Source organism: Bombus impatiens, unplaced genomic scaffold (genome assembly GCF_000188095.3).
Source record: "Bombus impatiens unplaced genomic scaffold, BIMP_2.2 scf_0506, whole genome shotgun sequence".
NCBI classification, from domain to species: Eukaryota; Metazoa; Arthropoda; class Insecta; order Hymenoptera; family Apidae; genus Bombus; species Bombus impatiens.
Window position 1 is genome coordinate 171483 of NT_176925.1, and position 14282 is coordinate 185764.

A 14282-nucleotide genomic window follows, 5' to 3' on the forward strand; every position below is an offset into this window, starting at 1 on the left:
ATTTGAATAATTCCTGGTCTATAAAGTTGCGACTAAGGTCAGAGTTCGAATCGAAGCACGTTAGTAGTAGAATATATTTTAGTCGGACCACGACTATGATCCACTCAGACTGTAACTGGATTTCATAAAATTTTATAGATGAAACGTGTTCCAATTCAAATCCTGTCGAAAAATCGCAAGACGATGAATCGCGCAAACCAAGGCAGATCACCCTTCGGTGAACTCAATTAATTTTCAATTACGCGTATTCAAATTTCCACGTCAAACACATCTTCCTGCCCATCGTTAACGTCCAAGTCTCCTTTTAGTTCCAATCACTTTCAAGGAAACTGACGCTGCTCCGATCACCGACAGACCACTCTTCCATGGACAGAAACCATAATCGATATTCTCGACGATTCTCATAATGCAAACATACTTTTTCACCCCATTATTAACTTGTAAATCTTCCTTTAAATCGTCGGCTCTCGAAGAAACCTGTAAGACCGCGACGATCAACAGCGAACCATCCTCCAACAGGCTTTTAACCCCCAATTGACACCATTGTTTCCTCGAACGTTAACAGGTTTAAGTTCGCATTCTCATCTACAACTTCTCATAAGACGTACAAGCATTCTATCCTGCTATAATCCCTTGAGACGATGAGCAGAGGAGAGGTGCAATCCGATTGATCGATGACAAGCGAGCAGCTAAGTGCGAGAAGACGCGAGAGTCTTTAGAAGTGCGTAATCTTGTTCCTTTTTTCTTTTTTTTCTCTTTCTTGTTCACCCTCCTTTTTAACATCGCGGCAGTAATTGAACGTCGAGGGAAGTTCAACATTCGTCGTCGTCGTCGACGTCGTCATCGCCCACGCTAGGGTCAATGCCTCTCCTCGAAAGGGAGAGGCATTGCTATCGTGACTATGCGAATATCTATTGCATTTATAGGAAATTTAAATATGGAAAAATGATAGAGTACGCGTGACATGGAAAAATATACGGAACATCCTAACCGAAGCGATTTGTTATAAGCAGCGGATAATGTGGATTTATTATGCGCTAGAGGGAAATTAAATTGTAAAAGATACACGCAATACGTAAAAATGATAGGCACAAAGTATGCAAAGTACAGCGTTACGTATTATAATATTCAGAAGGTGAAACGAATTTCTATTTTCTTCCTGGATATCGAGAGGGCTAAAACTTATTCGACAAGGTCTGGCGCGAGAGGCTACCGCGAGTAATTAAAAATCATTGTCCAAGGCAAATGTATCGCTTACTTAAATCGTACGCGAGCAATGGAAAGATTTATGGCAGGAGTCAAAGACGCATACTGGAAAATTAGGGCGATTGAGTTACAGCAGGAGGAAAATCTTCAGAGAAACCTTCTAGGATCAATTCTGTATAAGCTATACATGTTACTAGGGCAGATGAGGGGATATTTGTAGGATACGACAGACAGGTCAAAGGCTATAGGATTTACCTGCTAAAGACCAAGAAAGTAATAATATCTTGTCATGTCAGGTTCGAGGAGAATACGTTTCCCTACAAGAGTGTTAAGATGGACACGAGCAATATAAAAAGGAGGTCCTCAGAATGGATATGGGACGTAGAAAATTTTGAACTTGGAAGGGGAGCGGACTGACGTCGAAACACAAAGTGATGGCGAAAACGATGAAGGGGAGACTGACTACTTCATGGACAATTTAACGAGTGAGAATAATTCGGGGGGAGGCCCAGTGAGTGTACCGATTGTGCCCAGGAGGTCGGCAAGATTACATAGACATGTCACAAAGCATGTGATAGTTGCGCTCATACTGCGACCGTTCGCAAAACTCAAAGCATGTGTGTACCTGTGAATGTGTACTGACTTGTTATGGAACTCCCATGGGATACGTGTTGCATTAGCAAGATGAAATCCTACCGAGGATAGTCACCCAAGTGGTAATTCATAGCTGGAAGAATTCTTCGAATGTCCAATCGAACAAATTGTAAAGAGAAATAACCGAAATAAAAAAAAAAGGACATTTCCACTTCGATTCCATTTGGTTAATTCGCTTTAAAAGCAGAAGGAAAAAGAGAAAAGGGGCCAATGTCTCTGTAAGGTGAACCTTGCTCATACTGTTCGCGTTTTATCGGTGTCGACCCCTCTAATTGTGTTATTCGTCGCGCAAAAGCGGATGACGGTGATCGTGTTCACGGGGTGGAACCATGTTCTCGCCTTATCGGCAGAAATAAAACGTTAGATGAAAACGGTGAACGTGGATGTTGAACGACGTAGAAAATCAGTAACAGGCGTTTCTTTCGCTTGGTGCCTCATTTGGTCGGAGATTAGACATTTTCTATCACGTTTTTCCTTCCATTATCTTGCACATTTTCGTTCTTTATCTTTGCCTTCTATTTCTATTCCTCGCGTTCCTTTTCTTCTTTTTCCTTCGTTTCCCCTTTTTCTGCTCGTTTTCGCTTCTGGTCGTTGTTCTTCTTCTGCACTGTACATTTCACGCTGCTTTGCTTCCTTTTGACCTTTTTCGCTTCTTTTCTCATGTTTGAGCGTTTACAGCGCAGTTTCCAGCGTATATAGTTCATAGATGCCGATAAACGACGTTTTAAATAAAAAAAAAGTTTGCGCGGTATACACTGTCATTCACAAGTTGTGTAGTTTCGCTTCAGACCTTCAGATACATCGATAATTTGAAAAGGTTGTTTGCTTTTTATCTAATCTCCGTGAAACACAAATTGAGTGAAGTTTTCCGCAAACGCTAAGTTCTAAAGGTGTACTCTTTATAATGGACGACGTATATTTTTGTTATCGTGAATTTTTCCATTATGCTTTCTACGCTATCGAAGTTTAGAAATATTCCTTCTTTCTTTTTTTATCTTTACTTATTTAGAGTCACGTCCTCCTCTGAAGCCTGCTAGCGACTACAGACTCCTGTACAGTAGACTTTTACAAACTTTTACAATATTAAACAAATTGTTTGGTCATAAATAGTACCAGTGCCACATAACTCGTGTCAATTGTATAGTAATTATCGTTACCTTTCCTGTCATTAGATTATTTCTTATATTAGTTTTATTTCTTCCCTCGTCGTCTTCAGGGTTCTTCGAATATTGCGTCGTAGCGTTGCGTTTTGAAAATCAGCGAACCTTCTTTGCCAACTTTCAATTAACTGTGATAACCAAACTACAGTTCACGCCAGTGCATAAATTTCTGTTATCACGCGCTATTATTTCCCTCTGTCTTTCAATTGGCGGCATTATTTCCTTAATCCTCAACCCGTGCGCTTTTAAGCGCATGGCCGGACTCTAATCGACGCTGCTTCTCTCCGTGCTATTCTCTCTCGGATTTAAACGCAGCATAAAAACCAGCTGCCTTTTCGTCTCTCGCGAAAAAAGGACGCTTAAAAATGTTCAGAATCAAAATTCACGTCGAGCGAATAAATTCATTGCGCGTTTCAAGATCTACGAATCATTGAGATCACAATCGACGCTTGGCTTTTTCTTGTTTGTCCTTTTCACCGGGGAATTTTGAAATAAAAGTTCGTGTCAGGGCGAAGAAGGAAAGTCGTGGCGGAAAAATCTACAGGCAGCACGCGATACGGAAAATTAGAAAAAAATATCCGGAGCAACGTACTCGTCGCGATATTTAGCAGACTCGAACAAATTTCTATTTAGACACTTTTTTCTCTAATTACGTTCGCGAGAACATAAAATCGCACGAACGTCCGTAGTCTCGTTGGCAGTCACGCGAACATCAATGCTGCATTCGCTATGCAACGAACGGTAAATAATCAGATTCTTGCCGATTAATGACGATCTCGTCGGAACGGAGAGACTTAAAGACCACAGCGAGGCGACAAATCCGTAATGCGACACGCTTGTGCAATGTTAATGAAACCAGAATCTGATCAAAGTAAGTACGTGGAAACGTTCCACGTGAAGGGAGTTTAATCAGCTACGTGTTACGTTGGGTGTGGCTGTCCGAAGGACCGTGAAATCAAGGTCGAAATGTTAAACCCGTATAACCTATCACGTTATTTATTACCAGTTTCTAAATTATCTACAATATAATCGAAATTTGTTTCGATTCGAACGAAGAGAAGAATACACTGTATATGCGAACGTCAATGAAATATGTCCATATCCGAAAGGGAAAAATCCGCAACTGGGAAATATTAGGTTGTCTGAAAAGTTTCTTTCGTTTTTTTGAGGAAATAATAGACGCACGACGTTTTTTGCTTTATATTATTATCCATTTTGTTCTGTTGAGATAAACACAGCGACATTTCACAGACTCGGTTTCACGTTTCTACGAAGGTGCATTGCTGTAAGAAACACGTTTGCGAAAGAAAGACACGTTTCGGACAAGCTAATATTATCTTCGGATAAGAAAACCTTCGGTATTTTGAAAATGAATGTTCAAATAGGAATGGCTATACCGTAGCAGGTATTTAAATAATAAAATCGCGTAGACACGGCTCGTAACAATATAAAATATCCATGTTAGATTCTTGCAAAAGATTCTCTCGTTTCTTCTATTACTGCAAAATGGATCCAACGTGATTCGATAAATTAATATAAAAGAAAAAATGTGCTGCATCTATTATTTCCTTATTACAAGACAAGAAACTCTTACGACGATCTAATATTTCGAAACTCCAAAGATATTTCGAACGCTGCTACGTAAAGTTCGAATTAAGTTTAAAATTAGTTACACCGTCGTGTGTAACTTAGCCACAGATTCGGATTCCTTTTAGCAAACCTACGTTACAGGAAAGCTAGCAGATTATCTAAACATCGTACTAGATAACATCAGGAAGCAAGAAGTTAGGTTTGCCTCGGGTTAGGTTCAGTTAAATCTATCACTATCTGATGCTACCTATAAATCCCAATTCCCTTCACTAAATCTATGTCGCCTCGCAGGAGAATCCGCTAGATTCCGTCAGATATCGCTAACGCAAATCACCAATGACAGGTACAGGGTACGACAATTTATGTGCGTACGTAGAGTTTCATTTAGCAAAGCTCAACTCGATCTTCGTATCGTAAAATATATTCTGTTACGTTGGTTCTATGGTTAATCGGTATATTGATGATATGTTGTCTCACCGGTTTGACCGTAGGCGAAAATGCAGGCGTTGTAACCTTGGAACGCATTGTCCAAAATGTCGCGACCCAGGGCGTCGAACACCACATCTTGATTCGCAAAGTTTTCCACGGCCGGGTCCAGGGAATAGAAACAATGATCGAACGCGAAGGTTTTCGGCTTGCTCCTGTAACAACACGAAAAGGTATGCCATTCGTTAGCACATTTCGTAAAAATTGACTACGAACGTGAAATTAAGCTGAATTAACGTCGTTTCGACTGAGAACCTCGAGATAGAAATATTCACCGAAAGCTCGAACGTATGATCGTTGCTTTACGTTTAGGGGAAAAATGACGAAACGAAGAAACAGAAGAAAGAAGAAAATGACGGAGAGGTAGAAGAAGAAGAGATAGAAGAGGAAGTGGAGGAGGAAGAAGAAGTCGATGGAGATGGCTAAGAAGATAAATGAAAATGATAAGATACCAGAAGGAGAAGAAAGGAAAAGGGAATATTTATATGTGGAATTAGTATAAAAAGTTATTTATCTATTAGAATAATTATTTTCATTCGTCCAGTGTTTTTAATCAAATTCAGAATTGAATTCTCTGATAGGGATTAAATTTCCATTTGAAAAATATAGAAAACCGATGAAATTCAGTCGTTCAATAGCCACATTATATATTATAGTTTATTAGAACTATTTCATCACTTTATTTAATTGCTAATTATTTAGTATATATATAAATAAAAAATACATTTTATAGTCAAAATATTTGTACAGTAAAATTTTGAGAATGAAATATTATTGATTCAATTTTCATTGATACGTCAAAATATAGTTGGAAACTTCTCGTTTCTATATCTTCGATATATGTATCATAATATTTGTTCATAAATGTAAAATAGAAAGTCCCCGGAAGGTTTCTAAAGGAACAATGACATTATTCCGATAATTACACATATTTCTCAGTATCATATCTGTCATCGATTTACGAGCTCCTGAGACTCGGTCGATGAAAAAGTTAGTTGCGTGTCGAGGGCTGATTTGTAACCCTTTTCGATGCCAGAAACGTTTTCGGTATTAAATCCCGACGTTTCCCTCCGGGAATGAAACCGTACGTGAGCCGAGAGTGGAATCGCGTTTACGACACATTACTTCTCAACGTATTTTACCAATAATATTTGAATAATCAAGAGTAATGGCAAGCAACTCGATTCTCATTAGTTACGAACGACGTTCCATTTATAAAATTAAAGAAAAAAAAAATTCTCTTCCCACGAACGATCGAACAATTCGATCGTTGTACCTTTAATTTTTATTACTCGATAAAATGTCCTCAAACGCTTCGATTATTAATTAATACTTATTATTAACCGTTCTGCTATCCTCGAATTTTTATATTCTAATCTATATTGTAGGATATATATATTTTTATAGAAAATAAGGAAAATTTTCAATGCCTTAAGAAAATGTTCAACAAAAAATTGAAACGGCAAATCAAACGTATCAATGACATTTCTTCCGTGTTTTGTTCAAACTTGAGATACCTTTTGATATTAAAAAGATAAGAAAGAAGCTCGAAAGAAGGCAGCATATTAAAATACTATACCAATAGTGAGGGAATTACAATTAATCCTTTTACAATTGTTTTCGACCTAATCTGTCAAAATACACGATTTTCTCTAACGCAATTGTTCCTCGGTCGTAGTATAGCAACATATTTTTCTGTAATTTTCCATATCTTACCTTCATCTTATTTTATTAAATTTCTGTACTTCCGATACATTATACGAGCCGCTCATTTCGAATTGCAGGTCGAGTACATTTTTCGAAAAAAAATAGAGAAAGCGAAAAATGTATTTCAATGAATGTATTTCATGAAGGATATTTCAACGTGAACTTTTTATTCATAAACAACGCACGATTTACATTTTAGAATATTCCTTTGTTTTGTTCGATTGAAATTTCGATAAAAAACGCAATCGCAAAATTGCTAATGCGTAATCATTTATTTCGATATGCGGTGCGAGTTCATTTCCTGCGATCTACAGTTTCCTCGAACAGTCGTCGCATCAGTAGAATAAAAAACAAACGATATGGAAATTAAACAGCGGTAGTTTGCTTTCTCGGCTCTTATCTACCCACGAAAGAAAATTTCGTTACACAAAACACGTTACACTTTGAACGATTAAAATTTAATCAGTTCAACGATTCACTAATTTCGAACGTGTTCAGGTTCGTTTCTGATGCAGAAGGAAGACACTGGCCTGGCTAATTCTCAAAGAAAAAGAAGGAAATTGTTCGTATATTGAGTTCAGGTCTACTTAAATACATTGCAGAGAAGTGGACAAACCAAGTAGAGCGTATCAATATTTTTCGATCGATGGAAACGCGGACGCTTCAACATCTCGAAACGAAGGAAGATGGACTCGCACCACTTTCAAAATCAACGGTCCACGTGCTAATTTTACTAGTTTTTGATACGCAAAGTAGGCGTGAAACGCAAAGCAGGAAGCGAAAAGTAGCATATGTTTCTGTAAATATTTGATTGGCAACTAACAGATTGTGGATTTTGTCATTAGGTGGCATTGACAAAATCCGCAATCGCTTAGTTGCTAACACAATACATTTATTAGTAGAAAAATTGGTTAAAATGTTTTGTGAAAATTGGTGAAAAATTTTGTGAAAAATAAAACGACTGGCTAATTGTACTTATGTCTTGTACAGGATTGTGCATTTTGGACGATCAGCTGTGCTCATTTCTTATATTGTCGCGAGTGTTAAGAAACGTTTCAGAGGTAACAAGGATAAAAGCAAGTCATTTTCATGATTTTTTCCATCGACTAACTGCTGTCTCTACGAGTCTAGACGTTTCTGGCGTGTAAGTAAATGGCGTTGAAGTGCAAAAGCGTTGAAGTAACTCTTTTTATTTCACTTCTCCTTATCGTTTGTTGCATGTGATACGAGCCCGGCGATCATCTTTTATAATGTAACCATCGTTGGCGTACAGTATGGTATCTGTCACTGCTATCAGAACGCAAAAGCAAAGAGATTTTTCTTAACGTTAGATACTTCACGCTGACATCGCGCCTATTTGTTCCAACAAATCTCCAACGTCTTCTCTGACAGATAAATAGAGCGTACGTTGTTTAAAAAGAATATTAGAAAATAATCGAGTAGAAATTCCAGCTTCAATCTCCCAGGACCGATTTGCAATCCAAGCGAATGAGTTTTGTTCGAAATTGATGGAGCAATTACTTTTTCAATTATCGCGCACGCCGGTTTAAAAAAGTTATTGAACGTTGCGCCTAAAAAAGTTGATAAACGATAAAAAGAATCGAGATATAAAAAAGAAAATTACATTTGTACCTCGAGATTATATCTACGTCCCAGGAAAACGTCCAGTTCCGTGTAACTAGTAGTTGGAGTAAAAAAAAAATTCGTGAAATTCGCTGGCTTTTGTCGTCGTCACGCGAGAATCCGCCCCCTCCCCCTCTAAGGGGCTAATCCCGAACGAGCAGACATAACGAAGAGAATTATATCGCTTCGAGGTTAACAGAGATTCTCCGTTGTACGTGACGGAATAACTAGAGAAAAGGCATTTTCCATCGCGCAGGGAATACGAAGGCTCGTTCCATTGGAAATGAAAACGATTTCCTCTTGTCCTGGATATATCAGAGCCACGACCCCTGTTTCAACGTCAAAAGGCTCCAGAAGTCGTTGAAAACGAGCGTCGTTCCACGCATCGGCCGGCTATCGATTTCCCGTCGCATTTTCTCCACGAGTAATCAGTTTCCATCGGTTTTTCCTGCCCCGAGAAGAAAAAAAGAGAAAAAAAAACTGGAACGCTTCGACTACCAGGCCACACCGAGTCATTACGGGGCTTGTGATTTCGGATAAAATCGTTCGTCGAGGACGAATCACAAAGACATCCTCTTCGAGACTGGCCAGAATCATTATCGACGGCCATCCACGCGAAACTTTGCCGATGTTTGCGTTTCGCTTTGAAATTCCGAAGAATCTTCTTGCAGGCTGCGCAAGAAGGTCTCCTTCTTCTACTCGTTTCAAGGAGCGTCCGGCTCACTCCGATGCGCGTTCTATCTTTCAATTTGCGTGAAAGCTTTTGGATCGAAGCACGAAACGCATATTTCATGTATATTGCTAAATTTTTCTGAAGATTTCGAACTAAGAAGTTTCCTTGTAGCTATTCATTCTTACCTCTCCCTTCCTCTTTCTAGGAATGCGTATGGTCGATTCCGATTACTAAAGTTTTTGCTCGCTTCGTCCAAAATAATTACACCTTCTCGTATTTTACGTTCACGTAATTATTAACAATCGTAATTTCTCTTTATGCGTTACACCAATCGTTAAAAATACAGTAAATGCAATTTCAAAACTTTCCTATATCATATACGTAGTATATATATTTAAATATCGAATTATATTTTATTATATTATAATTATTCTCGTATATTCCATACTATCGTTTATATACATTCATTTTACATAATAATTTCCATCGAAACGCGATATTTTGCTGCAGTAGAAAACGCAGAAGCGTTATACAATGTAACGGAAAACAAACTTGTAGGGTAATTATTCGTTGAAACTTCTGTTTCACTTACTACCGTACCATATTTCGTTTCTTATGGCTCGATATAATTTCACTTCTTTTAATTACGATGCGAACAAGCGTACAGGTAAAAAGTACGACGAGTTATTAATTAGTTGGCAAAGTATGGCGACACAAAGCTTTGACGGGAGCATGTCAGCGATGGCGAAAAAATTGCCCGTGTAAACCGGGGTCAATATCGATCCACGCCCCCATTAAGTCCGCTCGACGACTCGCCGGAAACCTTTTGCGTTTGCCATATTCCTCTTCGTGTTTACCCGCCTCGTATTCCGCGATTTTTGCGTGGCCGTGTGTAAACTTTCGACTGGGCCGTGTCCCACTAATTGTGTTTGCCTTTAATGCGGCTACTTTGAAATTGGAACGCCAACTTCTACGCAGAATGTCGAAATACCTGGGATTACGTTATATCGCAGAGACTTTCTTCTTCTCGAGTAGCAGGCGGCCTTTACGCATACCGTGCGATAACTCAACAAACGAATCTATCGTTTAACAGAGATAATCGCGTGTCTCGTATCGTAATAACATCGACAGCGATAATGGTAAAGCAACGAAGCTGATAATTAACGATAACAATGAAAATATCTAGTAGTTTTGCTTATAATTACGGAAATACCGAAATAATCTATAGAATTTGTTCGTATATTTTCTACGATATCTTTTTCGTATCCTTTTCATATCGACATTCTATATATATTCTATTTGTTTATTCATCCTGTTGAGAATTGTGAACGTTAGTCGCCGAAATAAATGTATAGGAATATTCACATTACACGTAGAAATAATATGAAAATTGTTTTATATTTATTTAATACGCGATTTACAAGATATTCGTAGATACCCATTGCAGCATTGTCTCAGCATTCTTCTTGTCTCAGCATCTTTTTACCGCTATGCTTATTTTGTTCTACGAGACGCTACGCACGTACATACTCCCACATACACTCATACTCATATACGTGTGTCACCACTACGCAGCTAATGCAGTGTGACACGCAAAATTACATATATCTCAATACACTATTTATTTTGTTTTCTTACGCGCAGTATCTATGGTAACAAATGGTTTGTTGAAATAAACAAAACCTTGTTATGATATGTCGCTATCAAATGTTACCAAGGCGCCACGTTGGTCACCCGTGACCATCAATAGGATAAACGGTCCATTGGGGAAGAAAGTTGTCTTACACGAAGTTATTAATATTTTGTCATATGTTTTGATTAATAAAAATACTCCCGTGGCGTCCTGAGCGAAACATGTGATTTCCACGTGGCGGTCAAAGTGTTTAATAGACAATGCTATGTTATCTATGTAGCGATATCGAACACGAGTTAACTGTATATTTAATTAATGTAAACCGTGTACGTATTACGCGAACAATGTTTGAAATTTCCACATTTATGGCGACACCCTGATTATGCCAGCTTTCCGCGTTACGTCGACATCGAAACATAAAATACCAGAAGATCGTTATTGTTAGGGTATTTGCAACAAAGCTTACAGCAGCGGTCATGATTTTCGCATTGTTCTTGTCGCTCCACTTTCAGTTACATTGCAGCTTACAACAACGGTTATTAATACGTGGACGTGAAACGTAGCATTTACGGTAACAAGGTCTAACGACATCGCTACGAGCTCTTCAGTATCTAAACTAAATGAACGTTTGCCCGAGTTACCTCTCGACCTTATAATTTGGCAAACGACGTGTAACGACGACGGTGCGGGTTCCCAGGGTCGTAGTTCTTGCTCGATATCTCCAGGAAATTTCGAGAAATCTAAGCTGGCTGAGCATAAACGCGGTTAAAAGTGATTTCTTCGGCAAGTTTTTACGAGGTCGATGGACGACGAGGAGATAATGAACGTCGTATCCGTTTTGGAAACGATCGAATCGATTTCAGAGTTCGTAAGCTGGACTCGCCTCGACGACGATCGTTCTTCGTCCCATGAATACGATAAAACTTTTTCCATCGGCCTGTAAACGTGCCAGGAGACGAGTGTCTGCCCTCCACTCTGCCAACTAGAACCGCCGATCTCGTTGCAAGCTGTAGCCATTTAACGACCCCTCGAATCCGAACAACGATTCTGCATCGACACGGCTAATTTGCATAATCGCGTGGATGGACGAGCGTCTGCATGTCCACTGGACGATTAGGAAATCGTTGCGATAGACAACTTTCGCAACGACTGAGGATAAAGCTGCAGAGGAGGCCCGTTTAAATGGGGTTGTTGGCGAAGATTCGTTTTCCAGAGCCAGTTTCGGGTGCATCGTTCTCGAGTAGATGGCACGCTAGTTTTGAAATAATAGTTTTACGATATCCGAGATATACGTTGATTCTTCGCAGTAATTATTCAGGCTAGTGGCCTTACGTAACCGTATCGATTCTCCTATTTCATAAATAAGCGAAATAAAGAATCATGTTTTATATCTATATCTCTTACTGCACACACAAAAGAGCCTAAATACATATAAATAACAAATAAATAAATAAACTTTCGAAACAAAAAGCTGCTCTTTATTTTACAATACTACAACTGTCTTCCTCAATCTTTTTCTCTTCCATGTGTTTTCCACAAAGGCTCGCTTTATTCCAATTTCTCTCTCTCTCTCAATACACACACACATATTCTTCTAACAACATGCAGTACAGGCCACTTACGGTCTGTATCACTGTCTACATTACACGTATAAAACATATCCAGGTTTCACGCGAAAATATAGAACACATCGAAAGCATAATATTTGCAACGTACAACGTACCATTCGTTTCCATTCTGTCCATAAAAATACGAATTTGCGTACGTATCCGCAGAATGCTCATCAACCGCTACAACCACCATCTCTACGTTAATTCTTTTAATTGAAGCTTCGCATTAAGCATTCTCTGTCGCGTAATCTAAAAATACCGCGTCCATCAAACGAGACGTTCTCAATCCCTGATAACACACACACACACACACACCAATTACAAACAACACGACATTCGTCCTGAAGTCTATCAAAAATTACAATCTCCCGGTGTACATCCACCCTTCGTCAAAAAAGAGAAACACCCTCTCACAACTAATAAACATCCCTTCGACTTACCGCCAGCAAAGCAAACACACCTTTCCGTGTACAACACGCACAACACGGAAACAAACCTGCCTTTTTCCCTTCCGAGAGTCCTCTGCGAAGCAAACTCTTGTCCGTCGTTAACAACGCGACGAGGACAACGCCTGGTCGTTCACCTCCTTTGGAGAATCGTGTCGAAAGGGAAGGAAAAAAAATTGTGGGGATCGCGGAAACAACACTTGGCACACGCGAATTGGGCCGACGTCGCGTCACAGAAACAGACGGAGAGATTCGTTTTCGCGTTTTGTAACACGTTACGGGGACACGGTGTGCAAAAGGCGACGTAGGCCGCTCGATAGTCCCTGTTTTAATCGAGAACCGAGTCTCTCGAGCTGGCCGGCTGGCCATCGCGTGACAAAATCCCTTTCGACGTGGATCTACCGGGTGTACGGGAAATGACGCATCTTCTCGATGGAAAATTTTACGAGCCAGAACGTGGGCTATCGTCCATGGATCGCGGAGCATTCACGATCGAATGGGAACTTGCAGAATAAGGGCCAGTTTGGGTGATTAGCACAGTTTGAGAAAAGGCTGGTCTTGGTATTAGGTCGTCCGAAAAGTTTCTTTCGTTTTATAAGTAAATAATAGACACATAATGTTTTTTTTGTTTTATATTAGTTTATTGAACGAACATAATAATAGAAATATAACGATATGGATGATACCTAATTCAGTAAAATAATATAAAACAGAAATTGTTGTTCTCCTAATATCACCTTATGCAACGAAAGAAACTTTTCGGACAACCTAATACTTACGCGACATAGCGTTTTCAGCTATACGGTTGATATACGGTGGACGTGACAATTTAAACGTTGTTACTGATCATCTATTTATAATTATAATATTCTTGTCAAATAAAGCAACGTCTTAAAAGTAAAATTACACAGCGAAATTACTATAGTATCACGATTTTTTGATATTTCAAGCCTTTTAAACTTTCGTTTCCTCGTATTGTATTGTACGTTTCGGTGGTACGATTGGCGGGCACGCGAACTTTCGTGTAACAAGAAACATACATGCCATACGTGTTACAGATGTACAGGCGTTAATAAGATGTTGATAAAAAATGAATTCCCCTTTTCGAAGGTCGTGGTTCTATTTATATATACATATATACATATCCACATGTATTTATATATACATATCCATTTATATATACATATCCACATACACTATTAAACAAAATAATGGAAACATGTTACACGTATATACGTCATATATGTATATGACATATAACAGCTGTTTCCAATATCTTATATTAGGTTATCCGAACCTAATATATTTATACATTTGTATAATTTGTATTGTAATATTTATGCAAACACGAAACCTAATCTGTCGAACGTTGAGATCTTTATTATGATAGAACAAAATCGACCATACGTAATTCAATAAAATAATATAAAACAGAAAATATTGTGCATCCACTATTTCCTTATAAAGAGAAAGGAACTTTTCGGACGACGTAAT

General features: G+C 38.7%; 1 protein-coding gene across 13 annotated transcripts in view; it reads right to left on the minus strand.

Annotated features, from left to right (window-relative positions):
- LOC100741797 (kinesin-like protein KIF13B) overlaps window positions 1-13172 on the minus strand; it is a 34684-nt gene extending 21512 nt beyond the window's left edge. For all 13 annotated transcript variants that reach the window (XM_033321832.1, XM_033321826.1, XM_012388007.3 and 10 more), the window contains exons 1-3: window positions 12878-13172; window positions 8914-8920; window positions 5088-5251 (exon numbers count right to left, since the gene is read on the minus strand). In XM_033321832.1, coding sequence (XP_033177723.1) covers window positions 5088-5251; window positions 8914-8920; window positions 12878-13157 — 451 coding nt within the window. In that variant the 5' untranslated portion in view covers window positions 13158-13172. The remainder of the gene's footprint in view (window positions 1-5087; window positions 5252-8913; window positions 8921-12877) is intronic.
- Between the last annotated feature and the right edge of the window lie 1110 nt (window positions 13173-14282).